Raw genomic sequence first — 25,747 nt, 5'->3', positions numbered from 1 at the left:
GCCATCTTTAAAATGTGAGTTTAAAGTCTAGTCGGAACATGGAAAAACAAATGGAGGGGTGAACAAACAGATGTACCAAGAGGAAGCAAAATAATGCAATAAAAAATAACATGTTGAACTAAACAGTTCAACAGCTTTCCTACCAGTGTTTTATACAAGCATAAGAGCACCGTAGAGATTTTATGAGGACTGATGACTTTGCTGTTGTTACTGGAATAAAAAGAACCTCTTTGTTCTCTCTTAAGCTCTGACTTCAAGTTGTGTGATGCCTTTGGCCTAGTACATTCTGACGCATGTGTTAGATTTAGGAGTTCAGCTTTATGGACTGTCTTTTATGTTGCATGTGTTTCGGGCTTGATTAAAGACACGCTGAATGTTGCTAATCCTCAAAATTGGAAAATATGCTCTGAGATCAGTGAACAGCTGGATGAGTTCCAGCAAAAGTTTTACTATTCTGTGTTACTGTGCTAGCTGATGCTCTTTTAATTTGCTGAACAGACACAGAGTGTGAACAGATGAGGCAATGGCAACGTTTCACAAGAAAAATCACAAATCAAGTTCTTATTTGCTTTTGCTTGTTCCCAAGAAAGTAGTCATAATGTTATGTATATGACATCAGATCCCTGAGTTTACTCAAATGATTTTCTCACTCTTACTTTGCTACAAGATTACTTTCAAAGCCTCCTTCCAAAATGAATAGAAATTGCACAAAAGGATTTCTGCAATCATGCTTCTTGCCTAATTACTTCTTAAAGTATTCTGAAGACTGAGGGAGGCATTTCTACTGAAATATTTGGGTTTCAAAACAAAACAGCAAATTAACTGCCTCAGTTCTCCTCACTGAAGTCTTTGTTGAAAATATTTGATTGCACGATTATGGTTGTACCTCAGTACTCATAGTATGGAGTAGATTATTTCCCTGTCCATGCTGCAGTAGACAGGTGTTATCCCAGGTTTTAAATATTTCTAGGGTTTGGGCAAGCATGTTGTGGTCCTAACAATCCTCAGCTGCTACAACGACAACTTAAGGCCATAGATATATGTTGAAGTAGCCAGTTTACCAGCTCCAGCTGTGTTACACGTATCTAGGTTACCTGAGACTGGATGAGAAGGTAACAAAAGTATGATCCAACAGAATGAAAAAAAAAAAAAATTAGATTGTATATGTCAGAGGATGATTGCATTTTTTTAAATTGCTTCCACGAAAATTATTTTAACATTTAATCACTGTTCTATTTTTGCTACCTATTCTATCCTTACCAAAAAAAAAAAAACAATTGAATGAAGCCACATATATCCACACAAAGTGGCTGGAGAGATCTGGAAGTGACAAAAGGTATCTTTACACTCTTCCTTCCGCCTCACCACCAAATTATGTTATACTCGTCATGCTTTCCTCAATATGTCAATAATAAGACCAGGTCAAAAAGCAACTGAAGATACATTTACAGAGATGGTATCACCATTTTTTTGCCAGTTGCACAGAATCTTCTCTTCAGCTTTGCGTAAGGTCTGTCTCAGGTAATTTATATTTTCTTTAATTTAGCTTCAATTTGGAAGAACTTCTACATAAATTCATATGCATATTTAAAAATAAGTTGTTTAAACAATGCACTCTTTTTCAGCCTTGGCTGGCCTTGTGACATCTTTGTGATACACTATGCATCTTCCTAGGATGCTGGGCCAACTTTAAGATTTAATCAGATCCACAAGTTCACCTTCTTATCAGGAGGACTCTTCTACCAGCATGTTCGTTTTGGATTACATCAATGGTCATGTACAGATCTATTTGGAGAGCTACCACCAAAGCATCTTCTCTTGTCTGACACATGGGAACAATTCATATTTTAATTTGCATTTCTTGAAAAAACAAACATGATCATTCCAAGTTAGCAGCTTTTTGTTGTCAGTACTACAGAAGAGAGCACCATAATCAGCTTCCACCTAAACTATCACTATTGTATTCACTAGCTAAGCTGGGCTGGCAGAGATGAAGGGTATACTTCCCTATAGTAAACTAGATTATAACAAGGACTTCCTTAGCATTTACTCATTTCAGAGCTTTTAGTTGTTTAATGAGTGGCAATAGTGGTTGTACAGCTGTTCCTCTGTGGAAAAGCAGCTCCTTGTTCCATCATGGCAGCTCTTTTGACAACATGGATATTGAGAAATTGTTGGTGTTCAAAAAGAAACAAATGGGTGAAACATGACAACTTCAGAATCTTTCAGTAAAAAATCCATGCTTCTCTGATAAACGTAATAATTCTGTCATCATACTCTACTACTTTATCAGGATGAACTTTGTTATAATGGCTTAAGTATGTAATATTATAATAGCTTTATTATTTAATATTTTTGTTACGTTTAGAATTTGTCATACATCTTTTCTCAGTATAGTAGGTTCTGATACTAATTTTATTTTTCTGGTATAGATTAAAGAGCACCTTGCGAAAGGACAGAGGACGTTGGCTGGTGATGGCATGTCCCAAGTAACAAAGACACTATTGGATCTAACTCAGAGGAAAAACTTTTACGCAGGGGACCTTCTTGTTTCTGTGGAAATTCTCAGAAATGTCACAGACACATTTAAAAGAGCAAGTTATATTCCTGCATCTGATGGGGTGCAGGTAAGAGAAGCAGTGTAAGGGTAATGTTTCAATTGATGGGGTTTATGTCAGCATACTTCATGTCACCTGTTTTACCCACTGAGGAAACTAAATAATAGATATAAACATTTTTCACATAAAACTAAGATACAACTGTAAAAAAGGAAAAGATTCAGCTACTCAAAATAACACAGGAACTGCAATAACCTTTCTTGGTAAAATTTTCAGTATCTTTCTCCTTTAACATTTGGTTTTATTCATAGGGATGTATTGGGTTGGTTTGTTTGCTTGATTGTTTGTTTTTCAGTAAGCAATTCACTAGTGTTTTTTGTTCTAGTTCATTTCAGTTCAAAAATCCTCAGTGTCTAGTTATGTAATTCTGGCATTGCTTCTTCAGGTCCAATAAATAAAATTAATTAAAAGTGCATAGGAGTGATGCATAGTATGTTTGATATGAGTTTTCTATTCCACATGATACATTGACTCTTCTTGTGCAAGAGGCCTATTAAAATATCATCAGAGATGAAAACTGTTATTATTTCTACATAATGGGCTGCACAACTCATTGTGTGATGCTAATTAAAAAAAATTTTCACAGGACTTCTAGATCAGGATATTGGTTTCATCTATATCTGAGAAGTTTAGAAACTTTTCAAAGACTGTATATGTACTGAAAAAGAATACTAAGAAGGTAGATGTATATATCATTTATGAAAAAGAGACTTTCATGATCATTCGTAAATTAATAATGAAGTTATTAATGCAAGTCATGTGTACATTTTTGTTTGTGTAAAGGTAAACATAGATTATAAATACACTTTGGAATATATGCATGCAGATAAATAGAGGTATCTTGGAAAAGACAATTTTTCCAGAGTTAAGTTTTCAAAAGCTTGCTATTATATGTTCAGTTTTCTCATTTTTATATGCACAAAGAAAAATGAACTTTGTTTCCTGTGTTGGCCTGTAGCCATCTGAAAGTAATCTTTTCTTTTATTTTCTTTTCTTTTCTTTTCTTTTCTTTTCTTTTCTTTTCTTTTCTTTTCTTTTCTTTTCTTTTCTTTTCTTTTCTTTTCTTTTCTTTTCTTTTCTTTTCTTTTCTTTTCTTTTCTTTTCTTTTCTTTTCTTTTCTTTTCTTCTTTTCTTTTCTTTTCTTTTCTTTTCTTTTCTTTTCTTTTCTTTTCTTTTCTTTTCTTTTCTTTTCTTTTCTTTTCTTTTCTTTTCTTTTCTTTTCTTTTCTTTTCTTTTCTTTTCTTTTCTTTTCTTTTTTCTTCCCTTCCCTTCCCTTCCCTTCCCTTCCCTTCCCTTCCCTTCCCTTCCCTTCCCTTCCCTTCCCTTCCCTTCCCTTCCCTTCCCTTCCCTTCCCTTCCCTTCCCTTCCCTTCCCTTCCCTTCCCTTCCTCCTTCCCTTTCTCCTTCCCTTTCCTTTCCTTTCCTTTCCTTTCCTTTCCTTTCCTTTCCTTTCCTTTCCTTTCCTTTCCTTAATTGTGTAAGAGTCAATATATTTTCCTGCTTTCAGTAAATTTTACTATTAAGCAGGGTGTTGTTTACTGAAAATCTTTCATGCATTCAGCAGTCTTACAACCCAATGTGATGGGCTTCTTCATGGTTCACAGGCACTACAGAAATCTGTGGTAGAACAGCTTTCAGAAACTGCATGGCACAAGAGATATTTTCATGGGCTTAGCAGATCAGATCATTTGCAGTTTACATACATTAGAGAATTTCATTATTTTCTTGTTGATTACATTACCAAAAGTACTGTTCCTTTCAGCAACGTAGAGCTGTTTCCAAAATATGTAATAATATAATGGGGGAACTTGGCAATGTTATAAGTACTATTTTAATATATTTTAAATAATCATTTTGAAGTCAAGAAATTATAAAAGGCAAAAATTTGTAAACCATATTGTGAAGGAAATAAGAAAGTATTTCTCAAACCAAAGAAATACCTGTGTTTCAGGATTTAGAAGAGGGCTCTTAAATCCCACTGATAAAAAGGTACTAAAACTCAATTAAAAAAAAATTCAACAAATTGCAAGCTAAGGTAAAATCCAAAGACTGATGCATAGTATTCAGGAAGGCATGTAAAATCAGAATTAAGCATATATTTTGTGCAGGGGATATATTAAGTAATGTTTCTGTTATGGAGTTCTGATGATACAAAATGAAATCTTGGCTCAGTAACATCAGTTTAAATTTTACTGTCTATTTCTGAGAAACCAAGACTTACCCATATGTAAACATATGTCATGTGCTACTATACTCTGGAGAATTGTATTTATTTTTTGTTTTCACTAACACATACTTTAATACTTTCTAGTTCATCATCAAAATAAGTGACAAAAAGGTGAAAATGAAATTAATTTGCACAAAAATACCAAGGTTCTTCTTTCTGAGGAAGAATTTTTTGCGTCAGATAAAGGGAAGGATTTCTTAGGTGTTGGGTTTTTGTTTTAAAGAAATTTTCAGAAGATCATGAGTGAGGTATAAATTCCCCGAATGTCATAATTTATCATTTGGCATGATATCAGCAAAGTAGATTATAAATTATAGGGAATAGTATTTTTAAAGGTCTATAGAAAACCCAACACTTCCACCTCCATTAAAACTGAGAGAGGAAAAGTGTATACGGCAGGAAAGGAGCTGCCTTTCAGGGCAGGATGACAAAGTAGGTTGTACAATCCTCTGATCCAGCAACCAACAGGAAACAAGGTTTCTCCTCAAAGAAGTTTAAGCAACATAATCCCATTTATATTAGCCACAGGGACCATTGCTGTCAATCAGGGATTAACAGGATTGCCCAATGCTTTTCCCCCCCCACCTTTCCCCTCCCACACACCCTGCCTATACTGAAGTCCAAAATGGAGGTGACTTAAGGCTATCCATTAATTCCTCCTAGGGAGGAATTCTTTTTTAACTGTATAAAAGGATTTATTACAGCTTTATTCCTGCAGAGAGGGTCAAAGAATTTGGACTGGAGTAGAGAACTGCAGCCATTGTGTTACAGAAGAAAAAGACTGAAAGGAAGGAAATTAAATTAGGAAAACATAATTGTCAATTCCTGATTGAACTGGAATTATCCTCAGAAAAGCCTGGCAAAAATAAAGGACTTCAAAATTTGGTTCTGGCTGTCACAACATTTTCTATAGTGGCCAGTTCAGCAATACGTAAGCCCTGCCATGAAAGGAAGGAGCTTGATTCTGCAAGGAGGTCCAGTGTTTACTGCAGTAATACCATCAGATCACATCCATAATGCTTCTAAAATTTAGCCTTCACACCTGTCAATCACTTTACTAAAGGGCAATGTTGTTTCTTGCAGCATTACTGCAATGAACAAGAAAATAGCCAAAGGAGGTGAAAGACTTTTAAAACGCTATTCCTCTGTCACATTTTTTGAGTGCATCTTGTATCTATCTATTACTGAAGCAGCAAAGCCATTTAATCATCTCTCAGTTTAATTCACAAAGCACCAGTATTGCTGAATGAAAAATCTTTATACAAATACAAAGTACATATTAAATCAGTTATGGCATGGCATTTGTTTGTGCTTGAGTCTAGGATTATTTATCAATTTTTTCAAATCTATTTCTATTAATTATTGGTCATTTTAATGCTTTCATGTACCTAAAATAAACATGAGATTTAATGAACACATAACATTATTAGCAAAATCACGTAATTTATCATCCACAGGAAACATTTGTACCTCCTGAGTGATTTTCAGGCAATCTGGCTACTCTCAGATAGATCTCATTACATGGACATGGGTACTTTTGCAATTAAGGCTTGGACTGTTTCTGCAGGGGAATCAGTCACTGCAATGTAGTACAAAACCAGCTTTGAAAACAGCTCCTTAGTATGATAAATTATCCCACACTGAGCTCCATGCTGCTACAGCTAGGCTACTGCTGGCACCCTAGCAACTTAAAGTTAGCTAAAATTTCAGTCCACTGCATCCCCATGGCATTACATTGGAAGAGCGCAGAACTATCATACTTTAAAAAGTGTTTTCCTCTGGCAAAATCATCCTAAAGCTGACTCTACCTTGTAGAACTCTTTGCCAAAATCATAATGTCCTAGAGTAGATGTGGTTATAGTGCCATAAAACTGCTTTGGCCAGTATAGATAATTTACTTGAGGGACCAATAAAATTGCACATTTATTCCTAGCTAAAGTTGCTTTTACACAATTATGATTTCCCAGCCTGGTTAAGATGGCAAATCCTTTGTAATGAATAGTAAACATAACTCTTTTCAGTACTACTGAGTTCCTGAAAGAGATGAAATGTATTCTTGCTATATAAAAGTATGTAGCTACATTTTCCTCTTCTTCAGCTTTACTGGCAATTTCCCTTCTGTGTTACTGCAGATTGGATCAAACCATGAGAATATTTTTCTTTTATGTCCTGTCTTTAATCCCCATCATCCAGTCCCAATGCATACTTGTCATTTTCACAGAAGCTTGCTGAGCCATTTCCCTTCTTTTCATGGAGTTTTTTTGTTACTGAAGTTTATGGGCATTTTGCTGCTGACTTCAATGAGAGAATTGTTCCCTCATTAATGTACAGCATTATTTTGCCCAAGTTCACCAAAGTGTCAGTCACCTCTATATTAAATTTGCCAAGTTAAAGCAATTTTTATCTATTTAAATTTTATAGTTAGCATAATTAGCTTCCTAATGATGATGCAAGGATCGATCCTTTAGCTTTTCAAGTGGTTAGTGGTAGGACAAGATTAAAGTGGTAAAAATGTTTTTATGTAAAAATAGTTTCCATGAAAAAATAGTTTTCACAAGTTTTGTTTGATTTTATATTCTCTGATGTTTTACTTATATGGTCGTGAGACACCTAAAATGTCTGCAATATTTCATGTTTTGAAATTAATGTCTTTTCAAGCACAACCATAATATCCATAGTATGCTAAGGTTTGAAGTTATTTCTGCTCTCATTTCAGTCACTGTGCTGTTGAATACTTCATATTTTCATTAAATAGTGAATTAAAGTTACTTCTTACTTAAGTCTTATTTAATCCCTATTATCCCCCAAAAAATTACTAAGAAGAAAGTGCAGGTGAGGGACCAATAGGGTACTATGATTTGTATTCCACTTAAAGCTTTTTCAGAGGTTGTGAGGATCTTAATTGCACCCTTCAGCTAAGGCTGGTTGAAACTACAAGAATCTTTTATGAAGGAAAAGCTAAATTATGATTCACAAACTATAGACAATATTTACATTCTGCGCAAAGAAATGATACAAAGCTAAGAAGAACAGACTTCTTTAGCTTTCTAAGATGAAGTTGTGAAGATAAATTTGTACAGAGAGCAGACAAAATTAGGAAGGAAAGTTCTCCACAAACACTTGGAAGAAAATGTTTTTCCAAAATGCGTGATCTGAAAGCTAAAAGCCTTGGCTTTTTTGCCTTTTTTTTTTTTTTTCCTTATAGTTAAATGAATAGGAAAATCAGATAAAGAAATTAACAGTTTATGGTCAAAGAAACAGAAATTAATTTTTCCTTTTCTATTGAAATTATTAAAAGGGCAGAGGCAAATGTAACTTGTTAAAAGTAATATGCACAAGGTTTCACACAGCATTTATCAGTGAAATACCATTGTGTGCCCTATTTATGGTCATTATGGATCATTTTCATGTTTTGAATAGAAACTAGTGACCCAGAGCCTAGTTATTTCTTAGTGTGCTTCGGTTTTTTTGCTCTTCTTTTGTCTGGTTTCTGGAATAAGAGCAATTTGAACACAGAACACTGTCACATTTAGAAGTTTAGAACATGTAAAATGGTTTTTATTTTATACAAAGCAGTAATATGGTACCTGAGTATATGACCAGAAATTAACAATTAACCAAAAAGTATATGTGCACTTTTATCAGTCTGATATCTTATTTTATTATCTCTTCTACTGAAAGAAGATAGGCTGCAGAACTGCATCTGTAATAAAGGAAAACTTTCTTGATGTCAATTTAAAGATATTACTGTTTATGTCATTGAATGTTATTTTACTCTTCTTTTATTTATCTGATTTTTCAGAACTTCTTTCAAATCATTAGTAACCTCTTAGATGAAGAAAACAAAGAGAAATGGGAAGATGCACAGCAGGTAGGAGTTGCGTTTTGTAACTCATCAATTTAAACAATTGGAAACTACGTGTATTATGACATTTGTTGTATCAGAAGCCACACATTATTTCAGTAAGTCATGATAAAGTGGAATGTATGGTTTCAAAAATCAGGTTAAACTTACACTTTGCTGTAGTTGAAAGGAAATCCTAAGTGAGACCATATTTTGGAAATAACTGATCATTTTCAAAAAGGAGTAAATCCAGGACCCGTTGGCTAATTCCTTAGATTAAAATTATATTAAGAATATGAGGGGTTTCTTTTGATGAACATTGCATTCCATGGGATGTCTGTCCTTTTAGTGTTGTAATGAAGTACATATGAAAGGTGAAAAATGCTATTAAAGGCTAGCTGCGATGATGCTTTTATGAAACAGAACACATCAGAACTTGCCCAAAGAACTCATACAACATCACTGAAGAACTTACAGAAATTTTAACAATAGACCTTTTTTTAAAAGCTTGTATTTCAGACAACAGTTGTGATCTTTAAGACTGACAAATTTTGGGACTAAGTTAGAAATTATGATAGCACTTTCTAAAATAGTAAAGTCTAACAAAAAACATTAATTATAATACAAGAGTTTAAAATTCAAATGAGAACCATTTTTTGCTTGGATATAAGTATTTCCTACATGCTTATACCAATAATATTATAGGACAAGGTTAATATTTATGTTCATGAACATGACCGTAGAACTATCTAATTTATTCAGATACAATTAACAGTGACAATATGGATGAACATATAATTATGTACAAAGAAAAAATTATGAAGGCAGCTAAGGGAAAGGAAACATTTCTATATGAAGAATGATTAAACAAAGCAGATATTTCGTTATGGAAAAGAGTCAACTGCACTAATGTCCAATAGAAGCTTTTAAAATCAGGAGTGTATTGAAAAATTTGATGCAGGAATGATTAAACTATCCACTCATGCTTCTTGTAAAATAAATAAATGACATAAAATAGTAGCAGATTCAGAATGAAAACTAGGAGATACTTTTTCTACAGAAGGTCAGGTTGCAGAACTTTTTACCACATATAGTACACGAGTTAAAAATCAAATAGTCAAATTAATGAAAAAATGTTGATATAGGGCTGTTTATGGAAAGATCTCGCTTTTGCTTAAGGAAGTCCTTTGGGAAAAAAAGTGCTAAAGACTGGGCAAAAATTCCGAAAGAAGTATCACTATGTGCATGCCCCTTAATATTTTTCCTTAGACATCTGCTATTCACCACTGTCAAAGGCAAGAAAACAGCTTACATAGATCTTTGATCTGTTCTTGTATGGTCATTGCGGCTGTGTTGTATAAAAACTTGAAAGTTGTTCACTTTTAATGTGGTTGCCAGTATATTACTAGGTGTTCAAAGGTCTTCGAAGCTATTTGACTTCATTTTTGTGATTTTATCTTTTTAATATGACTGAAAAAGGGAAGATCAGGACTTTTTGCAGTAGTCATATGATGCTGCAGCTGACCCACTGTAATTAGCCAGAAACTGTTTTTCTTTTGTTGTTTTTCTGTTCCTCTATGTAAGAGGCAGCTACAAAAATAGACAAAGTATGCCATTTTCTTTAGTGGTGGTAGATAGAAGCAACAAAATCACATGCATGTGGGAAGTTTCTATAAATGGCACCAAGATTGAGGAACCAATATCAACCAACTATTTTAGCCCGACTACTGAACAGTCAGGATACCTCTGTATGTTATTGGCCTTGTCTTCTTCTACCTCCAACCTGCCTGCTTTCCCATGCTGTGTCCACTGTCTGTCCCATGAAGATCAGGGAATGACAACACGTAAGAAGAAATGGTGGGAACATAGAGGTGGAAGAGGAAATTGAAAATTTCCAGTTCTGTGCTCTCATTGCTGCTGCAGTGTTGAAAAAGGGGGAGAAGCCAAATTATTTCTACTTTTCTGTAGCTCCTTGTGGTTTAACCCCAGCCAGCAACTAAGCACCACACAGCCACTTGCTCATTTGACACCAGTGGGATGAGGGGAGGTGCAAGGGCAAAAACTCATGGACTCCACACAATTCAATATGAATTCAAGCGAAGCCATTTATTACAGAGACAAGCCTCCTTATATACGCAGTTATTTCTTGATCACACATCCACGTTCCAAACATGCATTGGCTGATCGGATTATTGTCCATGCTCATGGGCTGTTCACGTGCCCGTGTCTCACTGCTAATAGGTCCATTGATTTACACCACGTTGGGGCCTTGTTATTTCGGAGTTGCTTCTCTCCCACGGCAGGTCCTGTTTCCAGCCTTGAAATTCCTGGCTGGTTCAGTAATAAATCTCCATCTAACAGCAACCTCTCCACAACTCAGCCTCAAGAAAATCCCTCAAATCTCCCACAGGGAGAGAACTGGAAGGGTGAAAGTGAGGAAACTTACTGATTGAGATAAAGACAATTTAACAGGTAAAGCAAAAGCTGTGCAAACAAACAAAGCAAAAAAAGGCTTCACCTTCACTACTTCCCTTCGGCAGGCAGGTGTTCAGCCATCTCCAGGAAAGCAGGGCTTCATCACGCATAATGGTTACTGGGGAAGACAAACACCATAACTCCAAACATCCTCCCCTTCCTTCTTCTTTCCTAATAACAAAACTGGTGCATTCACTAAATCATAGACTCCTGAACTACGACACCCAAAGAAACCATGGCACTGGTCTTGTTACTGTTCTTACGCAGTTACACAAACAATCTCAAAGAAACTATTGATGCAAGTAGCTCTTCATACCGGCTAGGAAGAGTGAGCTGGACTCCTAAGTACTCCTAAGATTATTTTTTTCCTTTGATATTGGAAAAAAAATTCCTATACCAAATATTAGTTTCTGTCTTATTTTGGATAAAACACTGAAATGTTATGGTTAAATAGAATTACATTTTAAAACAGAAACAATATTATTTGAAGTTACTGCATCTCGTGCAATTTTTTTTTTTTTTTTCCAAATCAATGTAGGAATTGAGCTTAAAAAGTCATTATGTGCTGTGAATGCAATCTAGTGCAAAAACTATCGACTTATTAAAAAAGGGTAAAGGTGATTCTGTTTCCAGTTCAGCCATCCAGCTGTCTTTCTCTCGGTAAAGTCTAATCAACTTTTTGCCAGCTTGCATGGTTTTCTTGAACTTCACAGCTACTCTTAGCATAGATCTCTTAGGCTGTTTTCTGGATTTTTTGCTGGAAAGAAAATCTTACTGTCAGCAAATTAGTGACTTTCTATGAAGTATACAGCTGCAATATCTCAGCACATCCTTTATTCTAGATTAAATGCCAGTGGTTGATACCATTAATTACAGGTTATGTAGCTTTCAAGATAAGCAGCACTTACTTTAATAGTTGCCTTTTGTTAAGAGCTGATGTAAAGCACTGCACACAGGAAACCAAGTCCACAAGATCATAATGGTGTTTCAAAACAGAGGAGATATTCTGTATCTTCTTCATCACCATCTGCTGGCACCCTGTTGGTTAACCAGTACTTCAGATATATAAAAATGAAGAGTACGTCTATGACACTGACTGCTTGAGAGTTTCTGCTGAATTTATTGCTATAAATTTTTATTTGCAAGAACTAGGGTGAAAAAATCTTTTCACTGAAATTTGTCCTAAGTACATAATCTGATAGTGTGTGTGCCATGAATGAGATGGATGAAAAACCCACACTTACTGCCTCAATAACTCATCATTAGAAAAATGTAAGTTAAATCTCCTTCACCTGACGGAGCATTTGCAAAATGTTCAGATCATAAATTTCACAACAAATTCTTCATAAAAATGGTGTTGCTGCCCTACCCTTCATAAAAAGATTCATGTAGAAAACAAAGCGTGTTGTGAAATTCTCTGTCCTGAATCGAGCAGCAATGGATCTAGACAGATAAAGCAAGATGAAGATGAAGTGCAGCATGCTGGAATTTATAGCCTCTATAGGTGTTTTTTAGAGTCTATAGTCCCAGTAGTGGAAAGAATGGGTAGAATGTTGCTCATAAAGTGAAAATCAGATGTCTCACTTATATGAATCAAAAAGCTCCATGAACGTGTCATCCATTTTTTTTCTATAGCAAAATAGTGTATTACTGAAAATTGTCCTGTTCATAACAGTCCATAACAACCAAAATTATTTTTTATATATGTGATGAGTAGAACTCTTAAGCTTATTAATACTTGTTTTGACTTGTAATGCAGTTTTAATAATGTATCATTATTGCTGAATTTAACAATTTTAGATGTTTTTGTGATCATAGTAGCTTACAACTTTGCAAATAAATTCTATTTCTTGGAAATGTGCTAGTCCTTACCATTTTGAAAGTCGGACTGAGAGGCTGCATTAGCAATGCAAAAGGCTACTGCAATTTATTTTGGTTTATTGTGTCCAGTTTGGGACTCCCCAGTACAAGACATGGACTTAATGGAATGAGCTCAGTATAGAGCCCTGAAGGTGTTTAGGAGATTGAAGCACCTGATATGCAAGAAGAAGCTGAAAGAGTTGATGCTATTTTGCTTGGAAAAGAGAAAGTGATCAGTGGGAATCCTGTCAGTGTTAAAAATTCCTGAGGAGGAGAAGAAACCTGAGCCAGACTCTTCTCAGTGGTGTCTAGTGACAGGACAAGAAGCATGGGGCAAGAATTAAAATACAGTAAATTCCATTTAAATATAAGAAAACCCTTTTCACTCTGAGAATAATTGAATGCTAGAACATGTTGCGCAGATGGACTTTGGGGTGTCCATCCTGGGAGATGTTAAAAATCCAACTGGATGTGGTCCTGGGCAACCTACTAGAGCTGATCTTGCTCTGAGCAGTGTGTTGATCTAGATGATCTCCAGAGGCCCCTTCCAATCTCAGCTACTCTGTGATTCTACTGCTCCACATCAGCAATGAAAATAGTATTACCAGTAACAATTTATACCACATAAATATTGATTAAAGCAACAAATATTTAGCGTACCGGATAGGCCATAGTAAGGTTTGCATTCAGCTGTTTGTTTCAATAGTTCTGAAGTTACTGAAGATATCTTCCAGATGAAGGAAGAATATTTTAATTAGGATTATTCTGGAATATTAAATGCTTTAACCACTAATGAAAGCAATGGCCAGTAATATTTTTTGTAAGTGCAGTGACTTAGAGCAAACATTCCAACAGTTCCAGTGCAAAGCTGTTTTCATGTAGCTTTATGGGAAGCAGTATCTGTTCACATGAGGATCTAATGACAAAATGGTTGTTTTACAGTGACAGAAAGTGTTTGATATTAAAACATGGGAAGAGCAATTTAACTGTTAAGTCTCACATTTCATTTGATGGCATTTAGATTTTACTTGAATTTGCTGCTGTAGAGATTTTCATGTCATAGTTAATGATGACTGACCTTCCTTTATTAGATCTATCCGGGCTCGGTGGAGTTAATGCAGGTGATTGAAGATTTTATACACATTGTTGGAATGGGAATGATGGACTTTCAGAATTCATACCTAATGACTGGAAATGTAGGTAAGAAATAGGCATTTTTTCTATCAAATTTGTGACCTAATATAAATCAGAAATTGCAAGTATCTACTATAAAGTTGCTGCTTCAATCCCAATCCAGATTGGTCTGCTCATCCTCCTTCAGGCTATCTCTGTTGCTTCGTTATCTCCTCTCTAGTGTAACACACTCTCTATGCCTTACACATTGAACTTCTCCATAATTGCATCTCAAGATCTATTTGCAAAGTTTCAGACTCTAAATAACATTCAGAAAATACTCAATAGTATACTATGAACTGTAGGTATATGTTAGAGCATTTCCAGGATAAACAGTGTTTCAAATGGTAGTTCAGAAAATCATGCTAAGTGAGATAATAATTATATACTTAATAGCTTGAGAAATGTGAATTTTCTTGACATTATATTTTTTAATATTCTGTTATACTAAAGAACTGTCTTTGCACATGGTATGGTGTGATAATAATCAGCATAGCCAGAAAGGAAATAATAATAAAATATATATATATATATATATATCTGTTGCCAACATGATTTAAGCCTACAGTTTCTTACATCAGTGTTTTCTTTGTGTGACAGTTTCAAATTTTATTGAGATTTATTTTTCAGACTTTGTTTTCATCACTGGCGAGTTCCCAGGCAATACAATCAAATCATAACAAACATCAAATATAAAGATTCTCATCAACTGAATTCCACTTATTAGTAACCATAAATGCTTCTGTAATATCACAGCATTTTATAAAAAATTAAACCAAAAAAATTAGTTTCAAAAGTGATTTTCTAAGTAGTTTGCTTTGTGTCTTCATTAGACATTTAACTTTCTATAGCTGCACATTTGCAAGGCCAAGAAAGTATTAGATAGTTGTATGTAATGAACTAATTCAAAATATATGTTTGTCTGAAAGCAAAACTTCTGGTGTCAATACATTCTTTCAGATTTTCATTTAGAGTCTTCCTGCATCCGTAGGTCAGTCAGTTCTTCAGCAAGTCATTAGAATGTTAGAAAATATGGACATTTAGAAATTAGTTGTTAGAATAAAGCAGGGAAGTTGTTGGAATATTCCTATTGAAGATCTGACTTGCTGTGCAATAATAAGTATTTGTTACTTTTGTACAGTTCATATATAGATGAACATGACTGGGAAAATGACTAGTCCCTCTAAGGTACAGTCTTGTGTTGGAGACATGTCCAAGAACTCACCTGAAAGAACTCTGGCAGTCTTAAAATGTTTAAAACATTTTAATTAGCAGTATGGAGAACTTTATCTTTTAAACAGTGAATTATTATTTCTGTTGTTTAGTGTGACACTGTAGTAACACGTAAAGCTTCTTCCACTTGTGAGTCCTTCATTATGCTAGTCTCTGCACAAATTTATAAAGAAAAAACAGTATCTTTCTTGAAATGCTTGTTCCATGGCATTTTTATGACAAAATAATAAAAAACCCAGCTTATTTAAAGAGCACAGCACATGCTCCTTGGCATGTTGTATTGCATTCTGATCTGTTTGTCCTCTGAAAAATGTGAAAAAACCCACAATGGAATATGTTTTAAAAAGACACACTCAAGTGATCTGTGCCTTTACATATTCATGACTTCAAATGGGAAACAGCAACAACTTTCCAATTGAATCAGAAACCGTGCTGTGCACTGGCTAGTCTAGATAACTGCATAATCTTAACAGTTTTTCTTTTGATTATCTTTCTCTTCCCACATATAAGATATTTTTAGGCACTCAGGAGTAGGTCTGTTCTTAACTATATAACCATCAAAGGAATAGAAAGAAGCTGAGGAAAGTGAAATGAATTTATAGGTTTATTCTGACAGCCTAGCTCTATCTGTGTCATATTGGCATGAGTTTATCCTCTCTGTGCTTGGTCATCTGTCAAAAAATCACAGGGTCACTGCTGTGTGACTCATTTACCAGGATGCTTGAGCTCAGGTGACATGGTGAGATGGGGACTGAAGGTAGTTATCAGCAAGGAGTAATTTTCACAAAGAAGGAAGCAGTGTGTCCGAAATAATTTGGTTTTAGTGTAGTTATCCTCACGGGGCTGGCAGAACTGTGTCTGACAGACTATGTACTTGGAACTTAGGGAACATTTATGTTGATCTCAGCTGAGATGAATGAACTATGTGGTTGCTGATGTCTTAGCATTAGTTTTGCTATACCAACAAGAGCTTAAAAACATGTGAGTCCTGTTTATAATTTTTAATAAAATTCTTGTTTAAGTCAGCAAACACATTTACACATTTACAAACTTATTTACCATAAAATATTCCCTCAGCACCTTCAGGGTTTTGTTTTTTTTTTTAAATGACTTATGATATCTTTTCGTTTTAAAATCACTTTACAGTTCTGATATATGAGAAAAAGGATTCAGTACTAAAGATGAACTGCTGCTTCTTGTCATGAAAAAAATCCAATTCTGTAGCAAATTTCACAGTATTGCACTGAGTTCTTGGTTTCCTTCTACTAATTTTAGTTTATGAGTTCATTTCTAATTGAATGGCACTGTTGTGGTCCATATACAGTTTGAACATCTAGTTGTGTTTGACAGATAGGCTAATCTGAGATCTTCTGCAGGTGGAATTTTCTTTTCCTTACAAGACACAGAAGGAAGTTACGACTCAACAGCCATGCTGCAATGACCATCCATTGCACATTCTCAGCTCACGGCACATGGGAAGTGATGAAAGTTACCTGAACTGAATGGTAGGCTGCGCCAAGCCACATCACTATACGTTTGGAAATAGCTAAGAAGGTCCATAAAGAAAGTTGCCATGCCACTGTTAAACTTTTCAGAGTGGCAGCTTATAACTCCAGTTCTTCGTTTATTCTGAGAAGAACCTCAGAGCTTTGTTCTAATCCAGATGATCCAGTATCTCTGCTTTTGGGTTTATTTAGGCAGCGTGGTCAAATCAAATGCATTTCCATTAACACAGGGACCATCTCCTCTCAAGGGCAGAGAATACGCTATAAAAACTTAACAAATGTAAAAGCGATAATTTTCCTTGATCATGCATGGCTGGGACAGATGGTATTTGTTTTAATTATGTGGTCTCAGTTCTATATTATATCACTTTAAGAAATTATTAGGTGAAATAAAAACCTCTGATAGGAGGTGGAAGCCTACTCCTTCATCCTGCTCCTTTTCTTCTTCCTTCTCCTCCACCTCCTCCTCAGGACCAGCTGAGCAGGCATAGGAAAAGGATAGTGTGAAAAAACAGGAGCTTGTGCTACCACTCAGAGTCCCTGAATTAGCTGAAAGCACAGACCCACTTGCAAGGATACAACAGGCAGTGGGAGAAAAGCTTTTAAATTATATTACCATTCTGTGTTAACCACTTGCTTTCAGTTTTCTCTGTTTCAAATGTGAGTTCCTGACTTTAAATCAAAGATTTAATCTTGACTTTTAACAGACTTCTGAACTTTTTTTGAGACCTGAAGACCTAAGCAGATGAATCTCAGGACTTCGGCTGATTTGGGGTCCTATCGCAGTAAACCATTAAGAGTTCTGAAGAAATGTACTACATAGTGGCTGAACTGGTCTTAAGAAATATTCATCCTTTAATTTACAAATAATTGATAGACTGGAAGATTGGAGTGCCACAAGCATAGTTATCTTTAAAGATAGAGGTGGAATGTAGAAACCGAAATAGGGAACAGTATTAGGAGATACATATTCCTGTGGCAGATTATCGTTCTTCTTTAAATGAAAATTTTCCCTCTGTTGTCAAATGAATTTCCTTAAGAGCAACATCCGAAAAACAGTTAAAGGAGACTCTCTTGTCAAAAATCAAGCTTACAGCTCTAGGAGATATTAATGAGAACACCAAATAATCTTGAAGTGCAGTGTGTTGTCATGGATATTATTTGGAACTGACAGAAAATAAACAAAATTTTCAGCAGGAGAAAAGCCACTTTTTGTTAATGTTTATTTTATGAATACTGATGTTTGAGTGATCAGTAATGTTCTAAAATATGCAGATATCAGAAAGTTGTTTGGACTAGTCAAGGACAGGAAAAACTGAAGATCTCCAGGGAGTACAGCAAAATGAAAAGAAGGGGATATCCACTGGCAGATTAAATTCAGTGATGACAGACCATGTAAGAGGGAGTAATTCAAACCATACATAACGTAGGAATTTTAAAGAAGTCAGTAAAATCCCATGGTCACTATTCAGCAGAGCTCAGAGAAAAGAACAGCACTCGTGTGCAAAAAGAGCAGTCTAAAGAAAATACAGAGGGTTCATTTTTTTAATTTTCAGTAGCCATCACTTGCAATGCTCTTTTCAATTGAGATTATATGGTTGGGATTCATTTTACTTACCTTAAGCATCACAAAATTTGCCAGAGTCGCCCTAAGCTTGCTTTATAGTCAAGGGAAATCTTGCTCGGGAGAGCAATTTATACCATCTCAGACATCTAAACTAAGGGCAGGGGCTGTCTTTTGGAAGTTCTTCCACTGGCTATAAAGACAGCCTAGTAACTATCTTAGACTTGAATGATTCATGCTGTCTAAAGCAAAGAGGAGTGCTACTTTGTGAGTAAATAAAACCTGTGAACATAGAGAGCTTCAGATCTGCATGATAAGAAAAAGAAATAACAGATCGAGAACTGGAATGATTAGAATAGATATTTGAGAACAAATTGTTAAAAGAGACTAAATGTACACAACTGAAAATAGAATGAAAAGAGAAACTAAGCTGACATGTCTGTTCATTCTTGCTCGCAGGAGAAAGCGAAGATTCTTAACTAAATTTTACATTAGCACATTTAATTCTGAATAAGCATGAAATTGTGGTCTTAATAGGAATAAAATAAAAGCAAGTAGACATTAACATGGTAAATGCAGATAGGTATGATATTATATGAAAAAATGAAGAGATGCAAGCCATGCTTCCATGCATAAATCAGCTTCTAATTAACAGTCTGTTATCGCTCTACTTAAAAACAACTACTGTGACACTGGTAGTCTGACAAGTAATCTGATCCAGTATAGCAATTTACATATAATTTTTCATTTAAGACTTCATACTGGGCTGCTTAGGTGAGCTTTATAAATATAGTCAGAGAACAAAGTCTGATTTCTGCTTTCACAGACAGTCTAGGATTCCAATGGCGGTTGGTGGAATTTTAAAAGTGTCCATTTTCTTGTGTCTTTGCATACTTTCTTCCATTCCATCTTCATATTAATGAAAATTGTACCAAAAGGTTAAATCAGAGAATCACCAGGTTGGAAGGAACCACAAGGATCATCTGGTTCAACCACTCTTGGCAAAAACACAGTCTAGACAAGGTGGCCCAGCACCCTGTCCAGCTGAATCTTAAAACTGTTCCATGTTGGGGAATCTACCATTTCCCTGGGAGATTATTCCAATGGCTCATTATTTGCATAATGAAAAATTTCCCTCTTGCATCCAATTGGAATCACCCCAGGGGAGTAACTTATACCCATTACTCATCATCTTTTCTATGTGACTCCTTGTAAAAAGGGAGTCTCCATCTTCTTTATAGCCACCTGTTAAATACTGAAACGTGGTGATGATGTCTCCCCATAGCCTTCTTTTCACAAGGCTGAACAAGCCCAATTCTCTCAGCCTTTCCTCATATGACAGTTTCCCTGTCCTTTGATCATCTTTGTGGCCCTTCTCTGGGCCTTTTCCAGTCTGTCCATGTCTTTTGTGTGTAGCGGAAACCAAAACTGAACACAATATTCCAGATGTGGCCTGATAAGCACTGGGTAGAGCAGGATAATGATTCCTTAGTCTCTGCTGGTTATACCCTTGCTAATGTAGCCCAGCACCCTGTTGGCTTTCTTTGTCACAGCAGTGAACTGCTCACTCAAATTGAGCCTGTTGTCCACTAAGGCCCCCAGGTCCCTTTCCACACAGCTGCTCCCAGGCCAGGTAGATTCCAGCCTGTTCCGCCCTCCTGGATTATGTTTTCCCAGGTGCAAGACCATACACTTGTCCTTGTTGAACATCATAAGGTTCTTGTTAGCCCACTGTTTCAGTATATCCAGGTCATCCTGCAGGGTGGCTCTTCCTTCCGAAGTGTCCACTTTCCCACTCAGTTTGGTGTCATTGGCAAAGTTCATCTGGGTATGCTTGATGCCATCTTCCAGATCACTTATGAAGATAACCTGTAGGCTTATAGAGCGTATGTCCTAGCTAGAGATTCGTAGAAATGTTAGTGACCAAAGGAGCTTTCAGAAGAGGTACCTACTCCAACTATAGCACATAAACAATGGTACACCTGCTGAGCTTTGGGAATCCTAGAAAATGAGCAACCTGGATTTCTGTATGTTGCTGTGGGTTCATTCACCTTTTCCCAAGGTAAGATTTTCAGGTCTTGTAAATTATAGATCCTGTTCACACTCTCTAGAAACATCTCCAAATAATGTCATTCATTTACTTATCCTAACGGCATCTGCCTAGTCTGCTTATCTTCTTTGTATCAGAGTTAGTGATGTGTATCTTAAATGCAGCACTCGAAATCCTCTGACTCATATATCATAAATGTCGTACTGGCCTAAAATACACCAAGAGACTGAATTTGTTTTAGCATTTGAAAGGATCTTTTTAAAAAATATATTAAACAAAAAAAGCCAGAGCGTTGATATTAACTTGTCCAATCTTGTGATGAAAATGTCTACAATTTCCAGTCAGGAAACAACTATTTCAATAATTATACACATATACTCAAATTGTAATGAAATGCTTGTTCTGAGACTGTGTAGTGCTGAAGCACAGTATTGTGAATTTTAAAGTAGATATTTGTGATTAATAAAAGTTCAGCAGGTAAAATTTCAACATTTTCTCACAATAGAAAGAAAATAGGACCTGTCAGACAAAGGAAAATGTAAATTCCATATAATGGCCGAGAACAGCCATTCAGATCTCTCTCCTCTTTCCATCAAGTTATTCCAGAATACCCCATGTCTTTACAAAGCAAAATTTAATGGTACAACCTTTCAGGAACAACTGTGTGGATTGCCCTTAATATTTTTAAGAAGGTGAACAGGAATCATTCCTTCTTGTTTGTCATAGTTCATTTGTAAGTACCTCTGCAATGATTAATATAATTATGCTTGGTTTTGTCAAGAACAAATTCTTACAAAGAAAAAATAAAGTGAATCTTGCATGGGTTTGCAACAAAATACATTCTTAATAGATATAAAAACACAAGTCCCCTTTAATTCATGGAGTATTTATATTATTTTCAGCTTTTTACCTAGCTTGTGAATAACTAGTACAATACACACCAAAGTAAGCAATATTTAGCTAACAATATTTTCTTATATTTTATTACATAATTGTGCTATATAGACTTTTGCCAGTTTCCATTGTCTAATATCCCATTCCTTCTCAAAAGAGTCAGTGACCATCATCTATCCATTTCAAGCTAGGAACTGGCTTTTACAACTGTGTCTATAAACACGAATCAAAAAGGACCAAATGCAGGCTTGAGAACTGTCTCCCAATTGTCCATATTGTAATTCCTGGCAGCTGCCCAGACATTGTCAAGACATGGTTCAGGAGATAGTACCAGGGAGAATCCAGTCCTGCTACGCATAATTAATACTTTTCTCATTGCACTGTGGTGCATAGTTGGTCTCATTCTGTTCTTGGATAGTGAGCATGGTGGTCAGAGCAGTTATACATTCTGATTTCTGCCCCCTGTTCTTTTTATTCATGACTTTAAGCCCGGTCCTCATTCTCTTTGTTTCACACTCAGATGTAGCTCACCAGTCTTTCCCACCTCAAACCTGTATGCTCTTGGTTGAGCAGGTGCTCTGTTATGTGAAAGTGAGCATCTGTCACGTTTCTTTCTTCATTCATAAAAAAATCCTTCAATTACGAAGATTCATACACAGCCAATATCACTCTCCTGTTTCCCTATTCTTCATTTGCTCAAAACGTATCTAACGGTCTTCTGGTGGTTAAAGCTAGCAGAAGAGACAGTTTTCTGAGAAAAAAATACACAAAATAATAGGAAAACTACAGAGAAAGGTCAATTGGAACTTTTTAAATTCCCTTATGTACTTCTTCTCCATATATATTCATATAATTTCCTTTGCAGCAGCCTGAGCAATTCCTTCATCAGATCAATATGCTGGCTTCAGAAGGTTCAAACTTTATTCACTGATTAAAGGGGGAAAACTTTACACACACTTTGAAGGCCTAACTTATCGCAGCACCTGACTTAGTGCCTGAAGTAAATGAGAGAGAGCTCATATTTCTTTCTCAATATCAAATAAGCTTATTAAATGATTTACATATCCTGAAAACTTAGCTGTGAACAGTGCATAAAAGAGTAGATTTTTTATATCTTTTTTCTAAAACTGCATACTCAGTGATCCTGAGGAAGTACAGCTCTCAGTTACTTAAGATTAAAAATGACTAATATCAAGGGAATGTCTATAAGAATCTTCTAAAACAATCTTCACAAATGTGGATAAAAATCTAGTTTAATTCTCTGGCTCTATTTGAAGTAATAGTCATAATTCAATAGATATTTTAGTGGATATGATTCATTAATTATCCTTAAGGATAAAACTAAATAAATTAACCGCTCAGTATTTTTAAATGGGCGCTATAGAAAAACTTAAGGTTTTTCCCTTCATTACCTTATATTACGTAAGATACAGTGGAGTAAAAGGTTCTAAAGAAACAGAAACTATAAAACATCCAGACATCCAGGTTTCAGTCTTATTTAAAACAGTGCCTCCAACTGAAACATAAAGCAGTGTCTGCAACCTATTTGTGGAAATAAGTTTTTACAGCAGTAGATGGAATCTAAGATTCTTGTATCATTCCTAAATTTCTACCTCTGTAAACTCTCTTCTGAATCATTCTGGTTTTAGGGCCCTTTTTACATGACCAATTGAAAGTTAAAGGAATCATCTGTTTTATTACAGGCCATTTTTTCACAGGTGCACTTAAGTGTTGCCCTGAGAAATTAAATATCTGAGTTTATTTGCTCCTTTGTCTTGGACAGCTGCATCTTTAGGTGACACCCAACAATTTCTGAGTAGAATGAGGCTTCAGGAATTAGAAATTAAGAGTCGGTGGTGGTAGCTTTGAGTTAATGGAGTAAATGTACACCCAAGAGAGTGTTATCATTTCATATTAAGGTAATGCCACGAGGCAACAATCGTATTCTGTGTAGTGTCAAGATATTCCAGACAATATAGTCCTCCCCTTAAACAGAGGAGTCACCGGAGCGTCACAGTCCAATAACAAGATGCCATTCTGCACAGACTGAGGATTCATTCTGGGGTTTTGTGTCACTGTAAGCCAGTCACCCCAAAAGTGTCCAGCCATCTTCTGGTGGTGCATCAGCTAGAGATAATGTGACTAAATAGAGTAAATAGAAAAGTCCACCCTCAGTTTCAATGAATTCTACAGGGTTTTGTTACTCACTCACTACTGAAAATCAAAGAAGTTAAATAAAGCAAAACCCCGCAAAATACAAATTATTTGAAGTAGGAATAAAACCGAGGAATCGTACTTTCAGCTGGCAAAAATAGCAAAAGTCAGTGGAAGTAGACTGATATTCCATCCAAGACTCTTGAGTCAACAGACAATTTTACTTACGAAGACTTAAGAGACAGCTGTTAACTCTGCATGTTATATGCAGTGTGTTAGAGGGGTCTATTACCCAAAAATGCCAAAGTTTGTTTTCATTTTCTGGCTTTTCAGGATTAAAATAAATAAATAAATAAAGGCAAACTAGCACAAAAAAACACAAACAAGCAAAAGCAAACAACAACAAAACCCAACCAACAAACAAGCAATGACAACAAAACAAACAAACAAAACAGAAAAGGGAGGGGAATAACCTCTATAAATACTATTTAGAATATTAAACAAAACAACCTGCTGTGTTGAAAAAGTATTTGATTTCCTCAGTTATGACTGTAGGTTTTAACTCCAAATAGCAATATAGATGTACCTCTTTCAAACTGCATAGCCTGAAAGTGATGTAACAATTGAAAAGCATTTTTCATTTTCAAGTCAGTTTTGTGAGGGTGTTAATGGATTATTAATAGCAGAGAAAATTATTTTTATGGTAAATAATTATTTTGGCAGTGGAACTATAAAATATTGTGGAGATCAAACTTCACAGCCTTGTAAACATATGCAGATGTAAATTTTTTTTATGCCTGTGTAATTGGTTTTTTTTATATATGGAAAGTTGGACTTCAATATATGCACCAAAGATACTTATGTATATCCTTTCAAATTTGTTAAGATCAGATTGCATAATAGTAACAGAGCTAACAGTGTCAGTAAGATCAGTTCAAAGCATCCCAAAACATCCATGTGCTAGGTTTGCTAAAGTCAAGAACAGGACCTGAAATTTATGAAGTATCTGTTGTACCTTGTGATTTCTGAGCTGATTAGTTCAGTCATTTAATGGGGTTTGTTTTGCTTACTCTTGACTTCAGCTGTGAGTTTTTAGGAGAAGATTTACTGCCCTGGCTCAAGACTGAGATAGAGGACCTTTGATAAGGTTTGTGATATAAATCTGAAGGTCATTCTACGATGGATCATTCTACTTTGTTGTTGTTGTTGTCGTCGTCATTGTTGTTCTTGAACAACAATGACACAACAATAATAATAATAACAACAACAATAATAATTTCTCTAAGATTCCTTCATAGTGGGAAGAAAAAATTTTCCCACTTAAAAAGCATGGCACACCTTTTTTTACAGCCTCTGTTATTTGAATGATAATAGATGCAAGGAGCACAAATGTTTAAATTGCCCTGTAGTGGTGCCAAATAGCTTGATATTGTTGTCTTTTTTTTTTCTTTTGTGTTTTAACAAACACTCTCCACATACCTGGAGACATGTAATCAGCCATAGACAGCATTCCTCTGTAAATCTTTTAGGAATGTAGTTTGGGAAATGGTTCTATAGAAAATATTTTTTATCTCATTAAATGAAAATTTTTTCATACAAGCTGTAGTGCAAAGCTTATGCTGTTATTTAATGACTATTATTATGTGGAGTTTTTTTTTTCTAACTTGTAAGGTCTTCCACTTTTAGTGTCAATTGCATTGGTTAATATCACTGTTAGTTACATGCCTTTCTTGTAATACATTACTATTAAGTATTATGATCTCATACTATCTTCTTTGACTCAGTAGTCAAGTATTTTGAAAGCAGGTAGATTTCAAGTATGTCTGTGGGAAAATAGTATATTAGTATAGTAACTTGTCCAGAAAATTCTGTCTCTGGTCTTGTTGTAGAACATCATAGCTAGAATGTGAGCTGATTTCAAAGACAAATACTTGGAAACGCATTCATATGTGTATAAATTATGCCCGTTGGTGTAACATACTTCCTCCCTATATTGGCACCCAAATCTCATCTCCAATAAAGCAGAGGAATGAAAAGAGACTTGTGTGCCCAAGGGGAAGAAACTGTGGGACAGTCATCAAGATGACTGGATCTTCAGGGATTGGCAGTCAGGCAAGCTGCTGCATCTGCATATACAAGATTTCTCCTATT

General features: G+C 35.4%; 1 protein-coding gene across 7 annotated transcripts in view; it reads left to right on the top strand.

Moving 5' to 3' along the window:
• Positions 1-25,747, top strand: part of ADGRB3 (adhesion G protein-coupled receptor B3) — a 445,285-nt gene that overhangs the window by 217,783 nt on the left and 201,755 nt on the right. For all 7 annotated transcript variants that reach the window (XM_071806930.1, XM_071806929.1, XM_065834941.2 and 4 more), the window contains 3 exons: positions 2,433-2,627; positions 8,647-8,715; positions 14,115-14,223. In XM_071806930.1, the coding sequence (XP_071663031.1) occupies positions 2,433-2,627; positions 8,647-8,715; positions 14,115-14,223 (373 nt within the window). The remainder of the gene's footprint in view (positions 1-2,432; positions 2,628-8,646; positions 8,716-14,114; positions 14,224-25,747) is intronic.

This window comes from Patagioenas fasciata, chromosome 3, assembly GCF_037038585.1.
Source record: "Patagioenas fasciata isolate bPatFas1 chromosome 3, bPatFas1.hap1, whole genome shotgun sequence".
Classification (NCBI taxonomy): Eukaryota; Metazoa; Chordata; class Aves; order Columbiformes; family Columbidae; genus Patagioenas; species Patagioenas fasciata.
Note: the sequence above shows the minus strand (reverse complement) of the source record. Positions and strands in the feature narration are given on the sequence as shown.